This window comes from Peromyscus californicus, unplaced genomic scaffold (genome assembly GCF_007827085.1).
Source record: "Peromyscus californicus insignis strain IS unplaced genomic scaffold, ASM782708v3 Scaffold_15__1_contigs__length_86483966, whole genome shotgun sequence".
NCBI classification, from domain to species: domain Eukaryota; kingdom Metazoa; phylum Chordata; class Mammalia; order Rodentia; family Cricetidae; genus Peromyscus; species Peromyscus californicus.
Window position 1 is genome coordinate 47703614 of NW_026294447.1, and position 26046 is coordinate 47729659.

A 26046-nucleotide genomic window follows, 5' to 3' on the forward strand; every position below is an offset into this window, starting at 1 on the left:
CTATTCTGCCTTCTCATTGGTTGTAAACCCAACCACATGACCTCCTCGTCACTGCTTGTTTATACAGACCTCCAGGTCTTCTATGGTTGGTACTGAGATTAAAGGTGTGTATCTCCATGCTGGCTGTATCCTTGAACACACAGAGATCTGCTTGCCATGTGATCTGGATTAAAGGTGTGCACCACCACCACCCGGCTTCTGGTATGGCTTGCTATTAGCTCTGATCCCCAGGCAACTTTATTTATTAACATACAAATAAAATCGCATTTCAGTACATATAAAAATATCACCATACTTCCACCATGTGGGTTCTGGATTTGAAACCAACTCAGGTCTTCAGGCTCAGTGGCAAATGCCTTTACCCACTGAGCCATCTCATGGGCCTTATATTGACTTCTTTAAACAAGTAATTGAGCTACATTTTCTCTGTGCCCTGGATAAGATTAATTCGAACTTTCTGATCACAGGAAACAGCACTTTTCTGTGTATCTCACGTTTCTGAGAGCACTTCTGGAAAAAGATTCCAGTATTTGAAGGTCTGGGGACATGGGTGTAGTGGATGCTGTGCAAGCATGAGGCCCTGCGTTCAGATGTTCACCGTGCATATAAAGGCTTGCTGTGGCAGTGTGTATGGGTCACCCAGGCCCTGGGGGAAGGGGCAGAGACACGCGGATCTCAGGGCTTGTTGGCCAGCCACTCTAGCTGACTTGCAAGCTCTAGATTGAGTGAGAGACCTTGTCCCCAAAAATAGGTGGAGAGAGAATAAGGAAGGTAGCCAAACTGGACCTCTCCCCTCTGCATGAATATGCACAGGCAAATGAATGCACCTTGTGCATACACTACATATGTACACACACAGCTAATATTTGGATTTTAATTGGATAAGTATTCATTAAGTCTTTTGATTTCAGAAATTGCATGCCTTAAAATGTTTACAACATTCTTCATGCTTCCCAGGAACCAGCTCCCGATTTACCAGTGTCTCAGGTAAAGATTTAGCTGCAAACGTTAGTTTAGACAGTAACTTAGCTGCTATTGCTTATTTGCTACCGAAGATTAGAAAATGCACTGCGTATCTGCTCATAGTATTAGAAACTTAGCTGCATCTACCAGCTGTTCTGTTCCTTAGTGTATAAATAAACTTTCATACTCCTAAAGCTTTTATTTACATGAATAGCCTCATAGAACTAATGTGACCTGCTTATTAAGACTTGCGGCTTAAGGAGCAGTTGCCAAGGTTGATCAGAATGATGAGAAAAAGAAACATAGTGGTAAAGGGAATCAGACTTAGGAGGGAGCCAGGCTGTCAGCAGGGTCACAAGTCTCTGCAAACCTGTGGTGGACAGCAGCAAAGTTTGAATACAATGGTTGCACTCTGCTTGCTTCTAACTGACTTGGTAGCTCTAACAGGGAGGACAAAGCTGTCCCAGTGAAGAAGGAAGGAAGGGAGGGAGGGAGGTGAGGGGGAGGGGGAGAGAGAGGAGGGACAGTGGCCAGACTGCCATGACTGTGGTTAGAGATGACACTCAGAGAAGGCTGACGGGGTAAGAAACAAGAGACCGAGTCGGAAGGAAGCCCTGGAAGGGAAGGGTTTCAGTTAGGATCAGCTGTGGAAGAAGTACTTGGCCAGTGACACGTTTAGTCCAGAGGGTTCCTATGAGTCTGGGGACAGGAGAGAGCTGCAGAGTAGTCAGTCAGAGAGCTCAGATGTTACTACGTGCTTGCCCCGCCAGTGAGACACAGTGCCAGCAGTGTTATGAAAGGGAGTGATTTGGACCTCACTCGGGGCACATATGAGTAGTGATCAAGCCTTTCAGAATGGAAAGCAAGTCAAGAGGTACTCTAATGGAGACCTCTGTATTAGACCAACACTGGAAAATGGCCCAAATGTGACTCTGAGTTCTGTATAGGATGACATAATCTGATGATTATATTTTATATAATATACATGCAGTCATTTAAGACAGATCTAATCAGAAATTAATTTCTTTCTTTTTTTGGTTTTCCGAGACAGGGTTTCTCTGTGTATCCTTGGCTGTGCTGGAACTCACTCTGTAGACGAGGCTGGCCTCGAACTCACAGAGATCTGCCTGTCTCTGCCTCCCAAGTGCTGGAATTAAAGGCGTGTGCCACCACCGCCCAGCAATTTACTTCTAAATAAATAAGTATAGTTTTTGTTCTTAGCTATTTGGAAGATTTTTATTATAATTAAACTAAAGCATTAGTAGTTTGCATTGTAGGGATATGACTGAAAACTGTAAATGGTATTTGAAAGTTTCAGACTAGCAAGTGGTTTTAAGAAGCCCTTCTATTTAGTGACAGTTTCTAATTAACCCCCAGCTAATGATGTAAAAGAACAAGGCTGACCTCATTGTTCCTATTTTTCAGGTTTCATGTTGTTTACAACCTGAAAAGAAACGAGGCTTCTGCTAGCTCTTTACCACTGTGACAAAAACCTACAGAAAACAACTTAAAAGAGGAAGGCTTGATTTGCCTCCTGGTTTTCAGAGGGGTCTCCGTGGTTGGTGGCTGTGTTGATTTGGAGCCTGTGGCGAGGCAGAAGGGCATGGCGGCAGGGGACAGACAGCATGAAAGGAGTTGGGGACAGGATATACCCTACAAAGATAGGCTCTCCCCCTACCCCCATCCCCATGTCCCATTTCTTCCAGCTAAACCTGTCCCCACCTCCTAATAGTCCTGCTATGAGGGCATCCATGGAGCATCTGTGGATGAGACTGGAACCCTTGTGATGCTGTGGTCTCTCAGTAGTGCCACCAGCTGGAGACTGTCTGCTGCACATGAGCACTGGAAGGTATTTCGTCACCACACCCTAAAAAGGCCTCACAAGAACGACTTCATATATGGTGCCTAAAATTTCTTTTTACAGGCAGACTGTCAAGTATCTCTAACAGATTTTTTTTATTTTGTTTTGTTTTTTGTTTTTTTGAGACAGGTTTTCTCTGTGTAACAGCTCTCGCTGTCCTGGAACTTGTTTTGTAGAGTACACAGGCCTCGAACTCACAGAGATCCGCCTGCCTCTGCTTCCCAAGGGCTGGTATTAAAGGTGTGCGCCACTACCACCTGGCTCTCTACCAGTTTGTAATGATGTCCAAGTCATATCAGAAAGATTATTCTCTTGGTTGATTTACTCTAATAATCAAAAATTATTTCTCACATGCCTTAACCTGTTGGCCTTGAAATAGTTATCAAAAGGAACAGGATAACTAAAATATGTTTTTCTCAGCTAGTTGAGTTTTTATTTCATAATTGAAATTGAATTAGCCTTATAAAAGGTAGAACACATAAGTCAATACTTTCTTGATGTTAGCTGGCAGGTCTGTGCCCAAGGGTAATCCTGTAGACATCCTAGTAGCTGAGTAAATTGGGTGAGCCCTGGTAGGTTGACTGTGTTCCAGTGGAGAGTCCCCATCCAGGACAAAAAAGACTGGATGTATTTTAACAAAGGAAAAGAAAACAGAAGACATAAAGTGGGGGAGGGGGCAGGGTCTAGGGTGAGTTAGTGGAGAAAGTGAATATGATCAAAATGCATTGTATAGGATTATCAAAGAAAATAAGAATTGCAAAAGAGATATGCAGGGAAATCAATTAGCATGGTGATTATTCATTTAGATTGGGAGGAACTGCTTTTTTTTCCTTTATAAAATGTCCTAAACATCTTTTTATTGATTTTATAGACCTTGTAATACAAATATAGTCACTTGTATAAGCAACTGTTTTTTTTAAGCTAGACAACTGCAATTTGGTCAGTTGAACATAACATATAAAACAAATTTGTAGTTTTTTTCAGATTTAAGGGAAAATTAAAGATTACTGTGTATGCTTGATCATGCTTCTTTTTTTAATATGCAAAGGATTTTAGGACTGTAAAACATATTTGGCTTATTTCCAAAAAACAATTTTTTTTAAGCTAAAGCCCCATCTGTTGTTTTCATTAAAAATCTCAAGAATTGTTCACATTGCCAGGAGTAGATTTTTTTTTAACATACTCTGATGTGTAATCAGCAGTGATATGTGATTTTCAAGGTCATTTTTTTTGTTAGGACAGAAGAAAAATCAGGAAGATTGATTTTTTTCTGAAACACTGATAAAATTTTAAGTCAAATAATGTTTCCAGTATGTGTTCTAGTTTGGTATTTGCTGCTGTGATAAACACTATGAACAAAAGCAACTTTGGGAGGAAGTTACTACTTCCATGTCACAGTTCATCATTGAGGGAAGCCAAAGCAGGAACTCAGGACAGGAACCTGGAAGCAGGAACTGAAGCCGAGGCCATGGAGGATGCTGCTTACTGGCTTGTTCTTCATGGCTTGCTCAGTTTGTTTTCTTATACAACCCAGGACCACCTGCCCAGGGGTGGCACCACCTACAGTACGCCGGGGCACCCACATTAATTATTAATCAAGAAAATGTCTCTACAGACATGCCCATAGGCCAGTCTAATAGAGGCACGTCTTCAGTTGAGGCTCCCTTTTCCAAGGTAGGTCTGGCTTTTGTCAGCTTGACCAAAGCTAAGTATCACAGTTGAACATTTATCATCTTGAATCACAAACACATAACTGCCCAACCATAATCTTTCTTTCTTGTTTATCCCAAAATCTCATGTTAACATCACAATATAAAACATAGTTCAACTTTAAAAGTACCACAGCCTTTTAAAAATTCCAACACTTTAAAAATCTAAGGTCTCTTTAAAAAAATTCAATCTCTTAGCCGGGCGGTGGTGGCGCACGCCTTTAATCCCAGCACTCGGGAGGCAGAGGCAGGCGGATCTCTGTGAGTTCGAGGCCAGCCTGGACTACCAAGTGAGTCCCAGGAAAGGCGCAAAGCTACACAGAGAAACCCTGTCTCGAAAAACCAAAAAAAAAAAAAAAAAAAAAAAAAAAAAAAAAAAATTCAATCTCTTAACTGTGGACTCCTTAAAAAAAATTATGTACTTTTTTATTCTAAGAGGGAAGAACCAGGACACAATAATACTCAGATTAAAGTAACAAACTCCAATAGTGTAAATCACTCATTGTCCATTATCTAGGATTTACTCATGATCTTCGGGGCTCCAAAGGTCTTGGGAAATCCCACCCCTGTAGCTTTGCCACCATAAGCTCATACAGCTTTTCTCATAGGCTCAGGTTGGCTCTACTCCATGGTCCTGACATCTCTAACATGCTGGGGTTTTCATGCAATTGAGGCTGCACCTTCACCAGTGGCCTCTCCTGATGTCTCTTCAGGGAGACTCCAACCCCACCATACAGTGCCAGCCCTCAGACACTCTCTCTGACTCCTTTATGCCTTGTGCGAGACTCTTACTCATTACCAAGCTTGGCTACCAGCTTGAGATGCAGCCTTTGCCCTCCATGGACCACAACTTCTGTGTCTGACCCTGAGAAAATATTTCCCGGAAAAGATCACCTCAAGGATGCTCTTCTCTTATTAGTCACAACTAATTTTTCAGCCCCAGATAATCCCAGTAAAATGAAGTTGCAGTTCCATAGATTCCTAATCCAAATACATGACACAAATATCCTTGATAGAATATTTGAACTGACTCTCAAGCTTCCCTCTAAAATTTCATGAGCCAGGCCTTCATTATCTGCTTTTCCTTCAGCGTTATCTTCCAGCCTCCTGCAGAATAGCTCATTAATTGCTGGGAACTCAATGCTTTTTCTCTCCCAGAGCTTCCAAAGCTTTCACAGTCTTCCGGAAGACAATCCAAGGCATAAATCCACATGGTCAGACCCATCACAGCAAGACCCCACATTCCTGGTACCAAACCATAGCCAAAAGCAACTTGGGGAGAAAAGCATTTGTTTCAGCTTACTGTTGCGGGTCACAGTCCATCGTTGAGGGAAGCTGAGGTGGGAACAGATGCCGAGGCCATGGAATAGTGCTGCTTACTGGCTTTCTCTCCATGGCTTGCTCAGCTTGTTTTCTTATACAACCCAGGACCACTGCTCAAGGGTGGCACCAACCCACAGTGGTTTGGACCTTCCCACATCAATCATCACACTAGAGAATGCCCCACCAACTTGCCTGCAGGCCAATTTGATGGGGAAATTTTTAATTGATGTTGCCTCATCCCAGATGACTCTAGTTTGTGTCAAGTTCACAAAAACTAAACAGCAACGTATGTTTTATTTCAGGTCTCTAAAAAAAACCTTTTGTGTGTGATTGATATGTGTATATATGTAAATGAGTGTGTGATATGTATGTGTGTATGTGCACCTATATGAGTATATGAGGTATCTATGTATGTGTGTGATGTGTGTATATGTATGTGTGATCACGTGAATGCCACAGCACATGTGTGGATGTTAGAAGACCATTTGGGGGTTTCAGTCCTCCCATCCACCTTGTTTAAGACAGAGTCTCTTGTTGTTGGCCACTGCTTAGAGCAGGTTATCTGTCCTAAGAACGTCTAGGGATTCTCTCCTGTCTCTCCCTCTTAGCTCAGTTATCCAGTGCTGAGATTGGATGTGTGTTATATGCATGTTGGGGATCTGAACTCCAGTCCTCACTCATGTTTGCCTAGCATGTGTTTTACCCACTGAACAAGTGTAGAAATTTACCCAATCTCTACAGATCTTTTAATGTCAAAATTTCATATCATTTCTTAAAACTTAAGTCTTAAAAATCAAAATTATGTTTATAAAGACTGAATGCATAGAGAATAAAAAAAATAGACGTTCCTAATGGACTTCCGATGTAATTATCTCTTTACTCAGGGCAGGAGAGAATGATGAATGCAGTTCCCTTGCTTTGATTAACTCAGCATAGAAAATTTACATAATCTTAACATTTAAGAGGTGTTAATAGGGAGCTAGATATCAAACATAACAGATTGGACTATCAAATAGTGGTAACAACTCAAAACTAGTTAAAATATGTTCATGGATGTTTAATAACTGATTATGTAAATGATGTCTAAAATTATAAAAACTTGGCTTTTAAAAACTTGGTTTAATATGAGTATGGTGGTACATGCCTACAATTCCAGCACTCAGGCTAAATGGGGGGGGGGGGTGTCTAGAGTTCAAGGACATCCTGGCTACGTCATGAGACCCTGTCTGAGAAAGAGGTTGGGGGTTGGTTGAGTGAGGAGGGCAGATTGGTTGAGAAGGATTTAAGTTAGACTCCAAGTCATGGTCCATAAGCTTCATTGGCTCCTCATTATGCGAATAAAAATCACTAAACCTCACCGTGACACACGTGCTCTTTGGCTGGTCTCTTGGTCCAGACAGATTCACCAACATTTCGACAATTACAACTTCTGGGAGTTTCCAAACACACTGTGAGCCAGTTTTGCCTCACCAAAGAGCCAAAGCCTTCATCATTATTATTATAACCATCACTATTTTGAGACAATATTATGTATTACAGGGTGGCCTTGAACTTGCTGTGTAGTCAAGGAGGAACTTCTAAATGCTGTGATTACAAGCATACACCCCTATCCTGGCTTTTCTTTCTTTCTTTCAACCGTTTTCTAGAAGACGTAACTTTTTCTCTCACACACGTGTCACCTATCACACGCTGCTGTGTGCTTTGCTGTTTAATCCATTAGGGGATGGTGTGTTCAGGAATGTTAAGATCTGTGTTGTGATCTTGTTTCCCACTCAGAGCTAGCCTGATGGTATATATGGATCAAATCGTGTGCCTGTGGGGACTTTGCAGATACTTTGTAGCTCTCATCTGTTCCCTCTTCAGCTCTGTTGACTTCGTTCAGCCTGCTTCACAACCAGACCTCTGGTATCCTGAGCCGCAGTCCCTCCCCAGATTTCTGTTAGTATTCCCGGAGACTGTAGAGTCAGGTCTATGCCGCCAATTCCAGACTCGAGTTCCTCTCAGATTGTGCAAGAGACACTGAGCATCATCGTTCTCGGCTTTTATTCTGGAAGCAGAAAGGTCAAGTTTTTCAGTAAAGCAATTTAATGTGTTTGACAAGAAAGTTAAGTATGTACACCTTCACGATGCCCTGCTCAGGCTCCAGCAAAGAGACTTTAATTACTTTTCCATTCTCAGTTCTTGTCAGCTGGTTCTTCTGACTAGATCACAAAGTAGTGATTTTGAATCCAAAGAAATTGATCTTAGCTTGAGTCAACCAACATTTCCTGAATACCCAATTATGTATAAAAAACTAAAGGGCTGGGAGAGTCAGGAGCGCACAAGGTTGAAATGCTTGTATTCCGGGGAACAGGGGCTAGCACATGCCCGGCTGATCATAATATTTATCAAATACGTTATGTGTGGAAGATCACAGCAAAAAGGGAAGACTGTGAGGAAGGCAAGGGGATGCCTGGGGGTTGGAAACTGGGAAGGACTTCCTGGAAGTCATGGTCCTGAAGCAGAATGCAGAATGCACTAATAAAACACACCTAGCTTCGGTAAGATTCCTGATGTTCTTTTACCGAGGGACTTTTTTTTTTTTTTAATGCTTTTTAGGCAGCTTGGATTTTGAAAGCACGAGCATTGACTGAAATGGTGTATATAGATGAAATTGATGTGGATCAGGAAGGGATTGCAGAAATGATTCTGGATGAAAATGCTATTGCCCAAGTCCCACGTAAGTACTCGTTTAGTTACGTTAAAGGAAGGATACGGTATATAAGCGGAACATGTGTGTAAACATATTTCTATATTTTATATAAACACATGTATAATAGGATTGCCTTAGAGTCCAAGTCAAGGTCATAATATAAATGGTATTAGAGGATGATATAGTATATGGTGGTTTGCTGGTAATTTATTAGTTGTTAAGATCTTTTCCTCATTGACTTGCTAAAATATGTGAATTCTAGACACAATCTTTTATTTGTAGACATTTGTATGAAAAATAATTAACTTTTGAGTCTGGAAACATTGATTTAAACTTTAAAGCCTGCTAGTTTTGAATCAGATTGCAAGCTCTGCTAACAGGGTGACCTGTTAATTCCTTGGGCCTCTGTTAACTGGCCTAGTACCAAACCTACCTTATAGACTCCTTGTGAAGACTGAATGATCACATGAATCATGTGCTAGGTGCTCAGTTGTCAGAACACGGTTCAAGAATTGAGTCATGTGAGAATTCTGAGTGCTTGTGAGAAAACTCCAAGAAAATAAGACAGGAGTCTTATGACCTCAGTTTCTTCCAAACACAGACTTGTTCTTGGAGTATGTTGTCATGCTCTTCCCAGGGGTAGCAGATATTAATGAGTTTACTTCAGTTGTTGTTATTCATGTGCCTCTATGGAAAAACATGTTTTTGCCACATGCGGCTTGCCCATGTGATTGAACACCTTACTCACGTGATTCTTCTTAACCCTCTGAGTATAAATTGTCTGATGTTCTGAATAAAGTTGGCTATTGCATGAAACTTCAGTCTGCCCCATTTTTAGGTCCCACTCTCCCGGGTTCATGCCACCAACTAGAGTGGTAAAGGTGAGCCTCAAACACATCTTCTCAAAGCATTTCCTGCTATAATGTCTTCTTTCCCAGGCCAGTACAAGTCTGAAAATTAAACTGCTAAGTGTTTCTAAAAATTCCTAAGTAATACATAAATTGAGTACCATCCCATCTTGTAGGCCCGGGCACATCTTTGAAGCTCCCTGGAACTAGCCAGACAGGAGGACCGAGTCAGGCTGTCAGGTCTGTATTGTAGTTTCATTCCTCTGTCTCCAAACCCTGACCAGATATATCCTTGATTGATCTTGTTTGTGTTACAATTGTCAATCTCCATAGGCCAATCACTCAAGCTGGAAGACCCATTACAGGTTTCCTGAGGCCCAGCACACAGAGTGGAAGGCCGGGTACAATGGAACAGGCCATCAGAACACCCAGAACTGCCTACACAGCACGACCTATCACTAGCTCATCTGGAAGGTTCATCAGACTAGGGACGGTAGGTTCTGTCAACTTTCCCAGAAGCTTGTATTACCCAAGTAACTTTATACTCCACTAGTATTATGGGGGAGAATTAAACGGGAATTCTGCTTGCTTTATAATTTCTATAAGTTACTATAATCTTTATGCAGAAGAAACTACGTTTTAAGAGAAAGTTTTCAATTTCTTCTTCTCTTTCTTTCCTCACACAGGCTTCCATGCTTACAAGTCCTGATGGACCATTTATAAATTTATCTAGACTGAATTTAACAAAATATTCCCAGAAACCTAAGTTGGCAAAGGTATGTGCTTCAAAAGATTCTAAGTTATGAATATCTAAGCAATGATAGAAGTATGATGACATGGTTTTGTAGGAAATGGAGAATTTAGTTAATGTAACATGTAAAAATTCTCTTTGTCTTGAATCAAGTATAATCGGTCAGAAATAAGTACATATGTATTTATTATAGGAAAATCCTTTCCAGTGGCTAACAACAATATCTTACAACAAAGAAAGCAGAGAGGCAGAGTCATCTTTGCAGAATGAAACTTGAGGTTGTCTGTATGTGGATGTGTTTGTTTTTCAGTTTGGACTATTCTTTGAAAAGTAATTTTCAACTCTTGTATGATATAAGGGTGATCAAAAGGATAGAAAACATATGTATGCTTAATTAATAATTAACTAGGCTCCTCAGTATTACTCAAGCCGGATAGCAGCCAACAAGCCAACTACGTTAATGATTCTCATCACTCCAAGTATTCTCTTAAATAAAGAGAAAATTAGCAGCAGAGAGGAGGTGGATAAAGGAGGAAATCTTCATGACCATCATAAGTCTTTAGGAAATGAAATGAACTTCTTTTGTCTTGTTTTAATAAAATAATGTATGTAACATAAAGGAAGAAGGTTCAGTTCTTTGAACTTTCCAGTTTGTTGTCTGTGAAAACAAAATGTACTGTGAGTTGCAGAATTTTAAAATGGGATATTATGACAAATGACAGTCACATTTATTATTTACCAGTTCCTAACACTTTAGAGTATCCTGCGCTTTTGCATCACCTAAGTTTTGAGTTTTTATATAACAATAACAAAGTGTTTTATTAAAATAAAACTGAGCGTGTTTTGACATTTTGTCATTTTCAGGCTTTATTTGAATACATTTTCCACCATGAAAATGATGTTAAGATGGTAAGTGATGAATTCCTGTTATTGTCTTCCCTTGTAATTTTTCAGGCTTTGGAGCTATAGATTTTGAAATGTTTTATTTCTTTCCTTAAAAAATGGAATCATTAAAAATTGGAGGAACTGAAAGTTTCAGTTTCAGTGAGGACACTTGTATAAATATAGAAATGATAAGAATTATGCCTGGTTTTAGATTATGTAGCTGTCGTTAAAGGTCAAGATAACTGAGAATACCATATGCCTGTTATAATGTATTCTTTATGCTAATAGTACTACTGGTCCATTTTTTTTTTAGACCACAGAGTATTCAAAGTTTACTAACATGCATTCCTGCCTTCTTCTGTCCCTTTCTCCCATGAAGATTTCAAACACACAGAAGTAGAAATAATAACTTAAAGAGCCCATGTTACTCACCACCTAGTGTCAGCTATAGTCAGTTTTCACGGTAACCTCTCACTAATGAATTTTGAGATTATATGCATGTGACTCTCCAAATTTGCTTCAATTTATATAAGCCAGTGTGTAGATGAGGAGAAACCTCACAAAGTTGTTTAAGTCAAATGAAGTCAATTCTGTAATATCTGGTAACAGTTTCCCCATTTTCTTATCAGTCCAGAAAAACACTATGTTCACATGTCGAGTGTTCAGGAAAATGCTTTCTTGAGTTGTGTTTTCTATGAGTCAGCCTAATTCAGTGTACAGGGCAAACTAATGAAAAGATGACAGTGCCCCTGTCCATTCTAATGGAGAAAAGAAAATGGATGTAAACCGGTACTGGGTGTGGAGGTGTACATGTGCGGTCACAGCACTCAAAAGGCTCAATCAGGAGAATCCTGAGTTTAGGACTAGTCCGAGCTACAGAGTAAGACCATGTGTGAAAAACAAAAACAAACAGGAATTGATCTCAGACTGAAGGTAGCCAAGGGGAGACTTAGACAGTGAGAGATGCTGGCAAACATCCACTGAGTGAGCAGGGTTTCATGGAAATGAGGCGAGAGAAATGTAAGGAAATGGGCCCTGAACAGAGCCTGGACAGTTTATAAAGAAGTAATATAACTGACCCAAAGAGTTTCGCGTTTGAAATGATGGAAGGCTCTCTGTGTGGAGATAAATTGCATGCACTGAGGAGTAGGGTGCAGGTATCCATCTAAGAGCCTAGGCTGGATACAGAGAACGTGGGACTCACCTGTGATGAAGAACTCAAGTGTGTGGTCACATAGGGAACAGAGGAGTCTTAAGGTTAGCCCACCAAGAAACCATGTGCATTTCTATGCACAGAACCCAGTGGTTTCACTTACTATATAGCTCAGAGAGGCTTTTAGTTGGATGATATGTAACACTGCCTGAATCCACTCCATTTAATAGGTGAGCAAATTTCTAATTATTAAATTGTCATGAATCTGTTTTTAGAAGGGTTTCTTTTTTGTTTTCAGAATCAGAATCTTACTATGTAGTCTAGACTGACCTCAGACTCTCACTCCTGCCTCTGGCTGCCAAGAGCTAGGATTACAGGTGTGTACCACCACATCTGGCTTTATACTCCTGGGTTTTTGAAGAATAAATCATTTACTGAGGAGATATCTGTTCTTTCATCCAATGTCATTCTGAGTGACGCAGCATGCCAGCCACCGTTTCAGTCCTGAGATCAAGGACAGAGGGAGGCAGGCCGACCCAAGTCTTTGCTCTTGATATTTATACCTGCAAATTATATTCTCATTGACCTAGAAATAGAAATGCAAGAAAGGCCTCTCTTCCTTAATTACCTGTGTAATTTAATAGTAATGATGTGTGGATCTGTGCTACATTTCCAAAATCAGAATCCCCAGGGGAGGCTGGTGACTCTGCAGTTATTAAGAACTCCACAGGCAATGCTAGTGTTCAATGATGATTGGGGACTACTGCTGTAGAATATATTCTTGAATTACAGAAACACTAAAAAACATTTATTCAAATGTAGGAAATAGAGTTGAGGACCCTTGGCAGTATTTGAAAGCTTGAATTCCATATAACTACCTCACCAGGGAAGGAAGTTCATTAAAAGAAATTAGTGAATTAATAGAAAAAAACATAACAAAATGACCTTTAAATACATCTCAGGAACAAGAAAATGATGCAAAATCTTATTGGGAGCCAGAGTCTCCATTTATAAGTTTTATAAGATTATGCTCATGAATAATGAAAGACTTAATATATTCGAAACAAGCGGTGCTGAACAAAATGTGAAACTCTTTGCAGTAGATCTCTTTGAATCATTAAATGACAACTGAGGAAGCTTGTTTGGGGACATTTTTTTAGACATTGGGTTGATGAGTTATTAAAATTTAATCTAGGGCCAGGGAGATGGCTGAGTAAAGTGCTTGCCTCCCAAGCATGAGGACCTGAGTTTAATCCCCAGAACTGAACGTGGTGGTGTGTGCTTATACTCTCAGCGCTGGGGAAGTGGAGATGGGCACATTCCTGGGGGCTTGCTGGCTAGCCTAAGCAAATAGGTGAGCCAGCCTAGAGACCCTGTCTCAGCCAAAAGGAAGGTAGCTCTGGTGGAATGATGCTCAAGGTTGACCTTTGACTTCCACATGTGTGTACACGTGCACACGTGTATACACACACACACACACACACACACACACACACACACTCATAGAGGTCAAGAATTAAACTACGTCATGAGTTAGATTTGTGAAGCAATCGCAAAGGTAAGAAATTGGTTCTTCTATACAATTTCTATATAGTGGCTAGAAGGCAAAAACATATCTACGGGGTGACTTTAAAAACTGTCATATTTAAAAAAGATTGTCTGAATCTTAAGAATCCTTTTTCTGATATATGCGGTACGTATGTGCATGCTCATATGTGTATGGGCACACATGCGTGTGCTCTTGCGCATGTGCTTGCATACACTTGGAGGCCTGCATTTGATGTCCAATATCTTCCCTGGTTACAGTGTACCATATATATTGAGGTAGAGTCTCATGTTGAACCTGGAGCTTGCCATTCCAGCTAGTCTGGATACTGAGGGGGTTCCCTGTCTTTGCCCCCCACATTGTCCTCCCCATGCCTGTGAGCTGGGGTTACAGGCAGCTCACCACACACACCTAACTTTTACATGGGTTCTAGGGATCCAAACTCCCGGTCCTCATGTTTAATCAGAAGATTTCCCCACAGAGCCATCTCCCAGCCTTAGAGAGCTTCTTATGGACATGGAAATGACCCAGGGACAGATAATGGGGAGAAATAGCAGGAAGCAGGTGCAGCAGAGGTGTCATTTCTTGCTGACGAGAAATGTAAAATAAAGGACTTTAAAATATTTATGGACAGTGTCATAAATTATTACAAATTATAGGTAATGTTGTAAAGGGTACAATTTAGGAAATAATGTGGTAATAGGAAGCAGATAGCCATTAACACATTTGCTTAATTTATCCTGTGCTTTCAGTTCTCAGAAATCGTCAGGAAAAATAGCTATAGTTGACATGATCATTATAGTATCACATATAGTAGCAAAAATGCTTGGAATGTAGATATTCAGTGCTGGAGGACAAATTTGATAAGTTATAATGAACAGCAGAATGGACTTTTCATGCAGCCAATAAAAGAATAGTTACCAAAATAATAAAAATTGCAAATAGTTATTTTCAAATGTTAAGTCAGAAAGTGTCCATTCAGGATGTTAAACAGAATTATAACGAAATACACGTGCACTTATACTTTGGAAGACACTTGGATGCGTCCCTTGAAAGCAGGTTTACAATGTCTTCATCCCATGTGTACTTGCTGGACGCCTGCCGTGCGTCAGCCACTTGGGTTATAAAAGTGTAGAAAGCAGGTTGACCTCATGGCACCAGTGGAGATTAAGTCTCATTTTATATTCTTTTTCAAACTTTTCATAAGTTTCCTGATTTAATAGCGAACTTTTGGTTTATATATTAGCTATAAATTAAGTACCTTGATAGTTTTAAATGCTCATAATTGGGCCCTCATTTTTTTTTTTCACATGCTAGCCACTCTAGTGTAGAACACTCAAGAAGGTAGCTCCTTTTGTTGTTACTTAGTTAAAGTGCAAACTTTCCTGTTTGCACTTCTGAGATGAAAGGTTTATTCCTTAATCAAATAAATTACTGAAGTCCTTGCATTGATCCTGTGATTGGCTGGAGGAACGCTGAGGCCATATGCCTGTGACTGTTTCCCGACCCTCACCAGCTTGCACGCTCACACACATACTTACTCATAGTCCTCTTTGGATCAGACTCTAAAATGTCATTTTAGATTTGATCACAAATGTTATTTTCCAAAAAGGATTTAGATAATGAGCACAAACCGGGCATTTTTTAACCTTTTATACATTTTGCAACTTTAGCTGGAAAAATAAAAAAAAAGGTTCTATTTTTTAGCATGCTAATGATATCAGAGCTGCTTTTATATTGCATTACTTTGGATGACCTTCAAATTTTTCAAAAGCAAGTATTTTGCATAAATACAGGGGATAGTATTGGTAAATATCAAGAACTCTGAAGTGGCATTTAAATGTTAGGAAAGTAAAATTGATCTTTGATATGACAACTATATTTCTGTCTCTGTGCCCCTATTTGGGGGGCACTATTGACAAAACTAACATGTTTATCTTTCTATTAATAGGGAGAATGCTAGAGCTAACTATTAAGATTACTATGAAGTAGTATTTTCAATGTTAAGAATAAATAAAGTTGATCAGGTTAAATGGCTCAGCAGGTGAAGTCACCTGCTACCAAGCCTGAGATCCAGAGTTAATCCCTAAGCCCTACATGTGGAAGGGAAGAACTGAGTCCTGAAAGTTGTCCTCTGACCCCCACGTGTGCACCATAGCATATGCACACACACACACACACACACACACACACACACACACACACACACACACACAAGCATGTGTTCATGTACAGTGTGGTGGTTTAAAAGAAAATGGCCCCCATAGGGAGTGGCACTATTAGGAGGTGTGGCTTTCTTGGAGGAAGTGTGTCACTGTGGGGGTGGGCTCTGAGGTCTCCTATGCTCATGTTACTCCCAGTGTCATACCTCACTTCCTGTTGCCTGTGGATCAAGATGTAGAACCCTCAGCTCCTTCTCCAGCACCATGTCTGCCTGCATGCTGCCATGCTTATCTCCATGATGATAATGAACTAAACCTCTGAAACTATATGCCAGTCCCAATTAGATGTTTTCCTTTTTGAGAGTCACTGTGGTCAAAAGTATGTGGTCATACTCTTCACAGCAATAAAGACACAGAGTAAAATTGAATTGAAGGAAACTGTACTAATTCTTTTATTCTTGTTACCTACATGTATATGTTTAAGTTTTTAATGACATTTTCTCTCTGTTTTTGCCTGATAATTGGCAGTAATACATGTGGACTGATGATCTGGAATCTTTATTTCCACATGCTCTTTAATTTTAGCATCTTGAAGTTGTCATAACTGTAAACAAATTTTTTTAATTATTTTATTTTACAATATAATTTAATTCTACATATCAGCCACGGATTCCCTTGTTCTCCCCCCTCCCATTCCCCCCAGCCACCCCCATTCCCATCTCCTCCAGGGCAAAGACTCCCCCGAGGATTGAGATCAACCTGGTAGACTCAGTCCAGGCAGGTCCAGTCCCCTCCTCCCAGGCTGAGCCAAGCGTCCCTGCATAAGCCCCAGGTTTCAAACAGCCAACTCATGCACTGAGCACAGGACCCGGTCCCACTGCCTGGATGCCTCCCAAACAGATCAAGCCAATCAACTGTCTCACCCATTCAGAGGGCCTGATCCAGTTGGGGGCCCCTCAGCCATTGGTTCATAGTTCACGTGTTTCCATTCGTTTGGCTATTTGTCCCTGTGTAAACAAAATTTTAAAAGTTTTTAGTGTTTGGACGTATTCACAGACTACACTGTCCAGATTTGTCAAAGTTCCTCCTACAGCTGGACTTCAACAAACTTGTGGCTTTTAAAAGTGACATTTTAGTGTTTTATATTAAATACATATTATTAGTAATAAATAGTGCATAATATAGCTATTAATTACTCAGTGTCTTAGTCAGTGTTGTACTGCTGTGAAAAGACACCATGACCATGGCAACTCTCATAAAAGAAAGCACTTAACTGGGCTTACTTACAGTTCAGAAGTTTAGTCCATTATCATCATGGTGGGAAATATGGTGGCACACAGGCAGGCATGGTGCTGGAGAAGGAGCTGAGAGATCTATATCTAGATCAGCAGGCAGCAGGAAGAGAGAGACATTGAGCCTGGCTTGGGCCCTTGAAATCCCAAATCATACCCCCAGAGACACATTTCCTTCAACAAGAAGGAAATTGCCACACCTCCTAATCCTCCTCAAGTAGTGCCACTCCCAAATGACTAAGCATTCAAATCTGTGAGCTTATGGGGGCCTTATCATTCAAACCACCACACTCGCTTATTTTTATATGTACATAATAATTCTGATTATTCCCCTTTCCCTCCCCCTCATCCCCATCAGCCCCTTTCCTAGATTCATAACATTGGTGTTTGTTTTATTATCTGTCGATTTTAAACAAGACCTTCTGTGTAATCACTGGAGTTAGACTCTCACTGGAATGTGGAGGGGTCACCAGGGGCCACACAGCTGAAGGCAATGACTCCCTCTCTGCCTGCACCTATTGGTAGTAAATAGTTCAGCAGTGAGAGGTCGGGCCCCGGGGCCCTCCTCCATCCATGCCTGGCTGTTGATGTTCCTGTTCTTGTGCAGACACAGCATAAGGATCTGCAGCAGCTGTGCGTTTGTGATTGCAAGGGCCATGTCTTGCCCAGGACATGACATTTTACAGCCCTTTTTCCCTGTCTGACAGCTCTTATAGTCCTCCCCACCCCTTCCACAGTGTTCCTTGAGTCTTAGAAGTGATGACGTCAATGTTTTATTAAGGGTCTGGCACTTGTACGTCCCCTTTTCTCGGCACTCTTTGTAGCCATGAGTTTCCATACTCATCACTATTCACTGGAAAAGGAGGCTTCCCTTATTAAGGCCGAGAGTAGTGTTTATCTTGGGCAGCTGAAGAGTGTTCTAAGACATGGCTTTAGGCTGCCCAGAGAGGGTACCAAGGAGTGGGGCTAGAGCGTAGCAGTCCTTTTCCTGGGCCCTGCAGCATGGACTGTGTGCCCAGAGGCACAGGTGGGGCAGATTCCAAGGAAAGTCAAAGATTCTTAAATGTAAATATACATGGTAAAGAATTTGAGATAGCTCAGTCCATAAAGTGCTTGCAAGGCAAGCATGAGGACCTGAATTCAGTCCACATAACTAGTGTAGAAAAAGTTAGGTGTGGAGGGAGGCCCATGCTTATAAGCCCAGTGCAGGGAATCCCTGGAGTACTTGCTGGCCAGCTAGTCTAGTCTACTTGGTAAGTTCCAATGAGCTACCCTGTCTTAAGAAAATGAGGTAGATGGTACCTGAGGAACAACAACCAAGGCTGTCCTGTGGCTTAACACACACACACACACACACACACACACACACACACACACACACACACACAGAATATGAATCAGAATTTTAAAAAAAGATATGTCTTATGCCACTACTTAAAATATTTTAAATGCTAGTAGTTCTAAACATAGAAATGTCTTAGTTTGGGTTTTTATTGCTGTGAGGAGACACCATGACCCTGGCAACTCTTATAAAGAAGGCATTTAATTGAGGGGACTCACTTAGAATTCAGAGGTTCAGTCTATCATGGCAGGGAGCACGGTGGCTTGCAGCCAGACATGTGCTGGAGCTGAGAGTCCTTACATCTTCATAGGCAGGCAACAGGAAGTCAAATGACTGTCACACTGAGTGAAACTTGAGAAAAAGACCCCAAAGCCTGCCCCCACAGTGACACACTTCTGACAGAAGGTATGGTCCAGATTGAAGGTGTGCCTCAAGGTCTGGAAGGCATGTGTATCATCCAGCCCCCTCCAACAAGACCACACTTCCTCCAGCAAGACCACACTTCTTCCAACAAGACCACACTTCCTCCAACAAGGCCACACTTCCTCCAACAAGGCCACACTTCCTTCAACAAGGCCACACTTCCTTCAACAAGGCCACACCTCCTAATAGTGCCACTCCCTATGAGCTTATGGGGGTCAAATACATTCAAACTACCACAAGGAGTTTGTTTGGTTCTTAAACTACTTTCCACACCAGTCAGAGGAAAGGACTCCAGTTAATGACCTGAGCAAGCCATTCTCCAGTGCCTCTTTGTGAACTAAGTGGCCTTCTTGAACAGTGGAGATGGAAAGAAGGCATATTAGTTACTTTTCTGTTGCTGTGACAAAGCACCATGACCAAGGCAAATTAGAGAAGAAAGAGTTTATTTTGGCATATGGTTCCAGAGGGTCAGAGTCCGTAATGGTTGATTGGAGGTATCAGGCAGGCCTGGCAGCTGGGACAGGATGCTGAGAACTCACATCTTGCACTGTAAGCACAAAGCAGGGAGAACAACTGGAAATGACTCTCAGAGCTGGCCTCTAGTGACACACTTCCTCCAACAAGGCCACACCTCCTAAACCGCCTTAGACAGTGCCACTGACTGGGGACCAGTGTTCCCCTATAGGAACAGTCTCATTCAAACGCCCACAAAGGGTCTCCCCTGGGGGAGCGCAGGGGCCTTCAGAAATCATCACAAGTATTCTTGTCTAATTCAACCCAAGTCTTCATGTGAATAAGAATTGCTAAGATGTAACTTTTTCCTACCATTTTTATTGTCTCGGCAATTTATATTTTCCTTAATTGGATTATCAGGAACATCTGGTTCCTCCATAGGACGACTTGATTCAGGACTGTATCTGAAGGCAAACTCAGCTACCCATCATAAGCACTGGATCTAACTTTAGGAAGTCAGGGTACATAGGAAGCATTCAAATGGAAGCTTTTCCTGTGATCTATTTGCTGGGAAAGGGCTTAATAAAGATTGAGTCAGAGTTAATATGCATAGATATTTTACAGTGCATGCCTGATTAGACCCCTCTAAAAATACAAGCTTCTCAGTGTTTCCAGAGACAATACCACTTGAAGTCATACTTCTCTCTTTTCATCTTCACTTTTACTTCTGGCTAGAGGGGAAAAAGAAAAATATGCACGTGAAAGTATAATCATACGTAGCTTGTTTTTAATTTCCATAGCATTCAAGTAGAGATGTTGATTTTTTAGGTCCATTAGAGGCTCAGCATGGTGACACCATTCCTGGATAAGTAGTTTGCATATTTAGAGGTCTCCCCTGGAGCAAGAGAGATAGAGAACAAATGGAAAAGTAATTAATTTTGCAATAGGAGGTGGAGGGGACTTTTCTGGCATTCATTTCAGAAGAGAGCTGATATTAAAGAGGACAGTAATAGGGGATGCATTTTGAGATAATAGAAGCGGAACAACCAAGTGTTCCTTTAATGGAACTGTTGGCTCTTGTGATTATATTAACACTGGCTCCGAATAAAGCAGTCCCAACAATGAGAAGACAAATATTAAAAATCAGAATTCTCATTTAACCGATAACTCCAGTTCGGTTCACTGAACCTCTATAGAACTTTTAGATTTCCATGAACTTCACAGTTGTGTAAAGACTTACTCCCTTTCTCCTCCGTTGAAAGGTTTTCTTTCTTCTCTATAAAAATCCCAATTCTTAATTGGTTACCTCTTATCTGATCATGGAAAAGCATGGAAGGAAAAAGATAGAAAAGATTGTGTTGGAGAGGTGGCTGAGGTCATACTGCCCTTGTCGAGGCCAGAGTTTAGTTCCTGTTCCTGCTCCCACATCCGGAAGTGTACAAACCACCTGGAACACCAAGTCCAGGGGATGTGACATCCCTGGCCTCTGCAGGCACTTACGTGCATGTGCATGCGCACGCGCGCGCGCACGCGCGCACGTGCACACACACACACACACACACACACACACACACACACACACAAATCCTTAAAAAAAAGACATGGAGTAAATAGTTACAATATGGAGAAAAATGTTAATTACTAGAAGGTAACGTGACATCAGAGCTATAGAGTTGTGATCATTGAAGGCAGCAGTAACCCAAATACTCAGACTTCTTTGCTTCTTCTGTGTCATCCCAAAGCCCTTTTCTTTCTTGTTCTGAATTCACGGTGTGCTCCCTAGCATGGAGGTTACAGGTACACAGTACCATCCACAGCTTTTCCTGGGGACTGGGGGGTCTGAACTCATGTCTCATGCCTGCATAGCAATAGCAAGCCCATGCTTCACTCTTCCTCTGGTGTAACTAGACATTGAACCTCGGGTTGGTCAGGCATGTGAGGCAAATACTCAACCCCTGAGCAATGGCTCCTGCCCTTCCAAACCCCTTTTCTCTCTACTTACTTGGTCTTTCTTTCTCTACATCTGTGTTCAATGGGGACTACTGCTGGACCCACCTTACATACAGAAAGCTTGATATCGCTGAGTTTTGAGGCATTTTGAATCTTTAGAGAGTAGATACAAAGTAGGAAGAGAGTAAGATCCTAGTGTTTTAAATTTCAGTTCCGTGCCTTGTATATTAAAATTGTATTCTGATTTATTGTGCATCTGCTTCCCTTCGACCAGTGTCTCCAACTTCTGTGCTGCCAGCCCCCTGGCCTGGAACTGATTATTTAGGGGAAATTTGTGGGGCCATCTGGAAACTTGGGCAACCTGAGTTTCTATCTAATTTCTAATACATGTTTTGATGGATGCTAATTATGTGACTTATTGAATTATTTACCCTCCTGCCTGTTTTGAATTGTTTTCAAAGGCTTTGGATTTGGCGTCCCTCTCCACGGAGCATTCTCAGTACAAGGATTGGTGGTGGAAAGTGCAGATTGGGAAATGTTACTACAGGTAAAACCTTCATCATCTGTGGCAGTCTTCAAAGGAGAAGTACTTCATGTCATCAGATAGGATCATGAGAAAAACCAACTGTCCTCATGAAGCAGTAACAACCTGGGCTTATTTGAGCAAACGTTTTCTGAGCCATCACATACAGCAGTAAGAACTGGTGCCCTCAGAACGTCACACAAGGAAGCTGAGGCAGAGCTGGGTTGTGATTTTCGTCATGAGCTGGTTAGTGACAGACCTGGGACTAGAACCCAGAGTGCTCACTTCGGTCTGTCCTCCTGGCTCTCAGTTCCTCACACAAATGCCTCCCATCTGTAGGGCGCCCTGCACACAAGAGCCAGCTTGTTTGTGCTTTACTTCATCTCGCTTGAGACTCGTGACAGCTGGAGGTAGTTGCTTGGTTGAGGAAGATTGAGCCTGGCCAAGGTGAAGCGAGTTGTCTGAATTCATAGAGCTGAGAAGTGATACGCAAGAATTTCAGTTTCATTTTCTGGTTCCGATTCTCTTATTAACACTTTGTTTATTTAGTTCAGACAGAATGTCACTATGTAGCCCAGGCTGGCCTCACTCTCATGATGTTCCTGCCCCAATCTTTGGAGTGCCAGGATTAGCAGTCTACCACATTCAGCTCCCATTTCTATAACCCTTATTGTTTTTCTAGGACCTGAATATTTTTTAAATGTGCTTAATGTTTAAATACATCCAAAAGAAAACAAGCCAAGAGGTCAGTAAAGTTGTTACTAATTTTAGTGCCATCTGAAACTTGCTGCTGATATTCAGAAAATTTAGAACCTTTGGGAAAGATGAAAAAATTCATATTTTATAATGGTAAATTGCTCTTTATTATTAAGAATCAAATAGTCGTCCGCTATTGTGAGCAACCATCAACATTTCCAGACCAGTGCTCTGTGAGGAAAAGGAAGTAAATGGACTGGAAGCATGCTTGTCGCTCTTGTGGAAATGAGGAGTACTCTCCATTTAGACATCGCACATACAACTCTGAATCATTTTTTCCACTGATAAATTGAGAAGTGTTTTGTACTAGAAGATAATGTGAGATCATTCTAACATTAAAATCTTATGATTTTAATTCTTAAAGACAGTTTTAACATCTTGAGCTTCCATACAAAACCTTCAGACATGGTTAATAATTAAAGGAAAGCATAACTCTGACTCTTTGGACTGCCCATAGATGATGCCATTTATACGAGTGTGTCTTCTTTCAAATGAATGCATTTTATCATATTAAGTTATTGTTCTGTTCTCCGGAACATCTTTACCATGTGTTCACTCATTTATACAGTCACCCACTTAGCCAAATATAATGAGCAATCACTCTCAAATGGGACCACAAAGATTTATTAGATTGCACTTTTAAATGCTGAGACAGACAACAAATGATTATTATGATGACTCCTGTTATTATGGAAGCAAGGGCATGGCACACTGGGAACCCAGAGAAAGAGCTTGTGACTGAGGAGCTCAAAGATGTCTTACTAGAGGATGTAGTCTGAAGCCGGCTGAGCTTGTGACGTCAACTGAGGAACTCAAAGATGCCTTACTAGAGGATGTAGTCTGAAGCTGGCTTCAGCCTTTGTTCCTGGCCTCTGTGTTCTCCTGCCCCTATCTCTGCACTCTTGAAGTTCCTCTCCTACCCAACCCCACTCCAGGGCCCTAATTCTGGACATTTTATTATCACTTACTGCAGTGGTTCTCAACCTTCCTAGTGCTGTGACCCTTTAATTCAGTTCTTCTGGTTGTGGTAACCCCAAACCATAAAATTATTTTCATTGCTACTTCATAACCATAATTTTGCTACTGTTATGAATCATAATGTAAATATCTGATGTGCAGGATATGCGTGTGATATGCAACCCCTGTGAAAGGGTCATTTGTCCTCCAAAGGGGTCGTGGCCCACAAGTTGAGAACCACTTACTTCTGGGCATTGTAATGTCTGCTGAGTTCTCACAGTAACCTCTCCCCTGGGTGTTCTGCCTCCAGTCTCTTATCTTGTCAGCCCTGCCTGAGTATAGTGAGGGGAGCTGTGCACAGACAGCTGCGCTGGGATTCCTTGATGATCCTCCGTTCGGCCTGTCAGTGTAGTCTAACGCTCTTGTCCCAGCCTACCTGCTTTCCCGTATCTCTCACTGTTTGTATGGTTATATCCTTTTCAGTTTGACAGATTCCTTAGCCTGGCCCTCATGTGCTCTCCACTTCCTGCCTGTGAGCTTATGTCATAGTCGCTTCCCCCTGGAAAGGCATGCCAGCACACACCTTATCTAACAGTTGAATCGTCATCCGCTGTTCTCTTGATTTACTCACTTTCTACAGGTCATTTTTCCCTTGGCCATTGAAGTCAGTGAACACATTTAGCCCTTGTCATGGCTGTAAGGGCGTGCTTATTATCCTCTTCATTTTCACATCTCTTTAACATGCTGTGATAAGTGTGGTATGGTGATGCTTCGCACTTCTGTTGAGTTCATTGGCAGGGAAAAGGTTGGCAGCTGTTGGGCACTGTCTCTGGACTCTCTGATACTGGCTTGAGTCTATGAACTTAACTGATGTGCCTTTTATTTGTTTATTTTTTTTTATTTTATTTTTTTTTTCGAGACAGGGTTTCTCTGTGTAGCTTTGCGCCTTTCCTGGATCTCGCTCTGTAGACCAGGCTGGCCTCGAACTCACAAAGATCTGCCTGCCTCTGCCTCCCGAGTGCTGGGATTAAAGGCGTGCGCCACCACCGCCCGGCTTTATTTGTTTATTTTTTTTGGTGTGTCTAAATGTATTTTATGAAAGTGTGTGTGTGAGAGAGAGGGAGACAGAGACAGAGAGACAGAGACAGAAAGAGAGAGAATGTGTGCATACGTGCATACGTGAAGGCCAGAGGTCAACTTCAGGTGTCCTTCCTTAGTTGTGCCTTACACCTTTTTTTCACACGTTCTCTTGGTCTGAGGCTGGCCTGTTGGGCTGTGCTTGTCCAGAAAGGTCCAGTATCCACCCACTTGTCTCTGCCTCCCCAGCATTGGGATTACATGCGCATGTCACAAGGCCCAGATTTTATGTGGTTTGGGGGACTGAGCTCAGGTCCTCATGCTTATATTTCAGGCACTCTACCAGCTGAGCTGTTCCCATTCCCTAGACATCTTTGAATATGGCCTCCTCCATTCTTTTGTTCAATAATTCGTGTGGCAAATTCATTTTATTTTTTATTATTCCTGTTTCTCAGAACTTTGGGGTGCTTTGATAATTTTTGTATATAGTCTGTGAAGTGGATGGGACCTTTGAAGAGAAAGGGGCTTTTGCCTCATTTCATGCCTTCTAACTTTACACCAATCTGTTGAAGCCATCTTACGTCACTTTAATGCCTTCCTCCAGCAGCTGCTAGTATATTAGCTACATCAACGCTTGAAGTCTAGATCAGGAAAAAATGATCAAAGCTGTTCTTCCCAGCCTTTATGTGACATTAGCACAATGGGGCATATTGTAAATAATTTTCAGTTTATTTTACCAAAAATATATCTAAGTCGCTCATAGAGCGCTGAGAATGAATAGTTACCAGAAAGCATAGCCAGTGTGCTTCGGTGATTGTCCTGGTGGGAACAGTGCTCCCCGGGCCACAGACATTGACAGTGACGTCACGACCATCACTTAGGCAAGGAGCAAGCTTCAGATTCACAGAGCAGGCAAGCTGCTAAGGGCAGAGGAAAACAAGGTTTGTACAAAAATGATGATACAGCTGTAGCGTGCACGTGGCAATTGTCGCTTTCATTAAAATAGTATAGGGGTAACTAGCGGGGGCGGGGGATTGTCTTAGGAAGGAGATGTTTTCAAAGAGACGAAGTGGCAGCGCCACAGCTATCCAGGTCACTTGCCATATGTGCAGCTGATCGTAAGCTCTCACGGTGGTGAACTGACGTGACCCCGTTAGAGACAGCTCTTGGTCCTGCTGCAGCTAGGTTGTCGTGTTTACACACCGTCTGAGGCTTAGATAGCTTGTGACTATGGGAGACATGTGGCTTTTTGCTAGCTTTTGTTAATATACATGTTACTATCTGTGTGCACGGCCTCACCTGCTTTGATATATGCTTGCTCTAGGATGAGATGTGTCTGTTCATATCCTCAGGGTTTGAAAAAAAATGATGTAGTGTTGA

The 26046-nt window shown here is 41.6% G+C and overlaps 1 protein-coding gene across 3 annotated transcripts in view; it reads left to right on the forward strand.

The window, feature by feature from the left end:
* Window positions 1-26046, forward strand: part of Ttc8 (tetratricopeptide repeat domain 8) — a 61240-nt gene that overhangs the window by 14081 nt on the left and 21113 nt on the right. The window contains exons 2-8 of one of the 3 annotated variants that reach the window (XM_052738739.1): window positions 958-987; window positions 8455-8575; window positions 9573-9636; window positions 9730-9889; window positions 10083-10172; window positions 11012-11056; window positions 21815-21900. In XM_052738739.1, the coding sequence (XP_052594699.1) occupies window positions 958-987; window positions 8455-8575; window positions 9573-9636; window positions 9730-9889; window positions 10083-10172; window positions 11012-11056; window positions 21815-21900 (596 nt within the window). Of the gene's footprint in view, window positions 1-911; window positions 988-8454; window positions 8576-9572; window positions 9637-9729; window positions 9890-10082; window positions 10173-11011; window positions 11057-21814; window positions 21901-26046 lie in introns of all 3 variants that reach the window. The other 2 variants (XM_052738741.1, XM_052738740.1) reach the window with 2 other exon arrangements.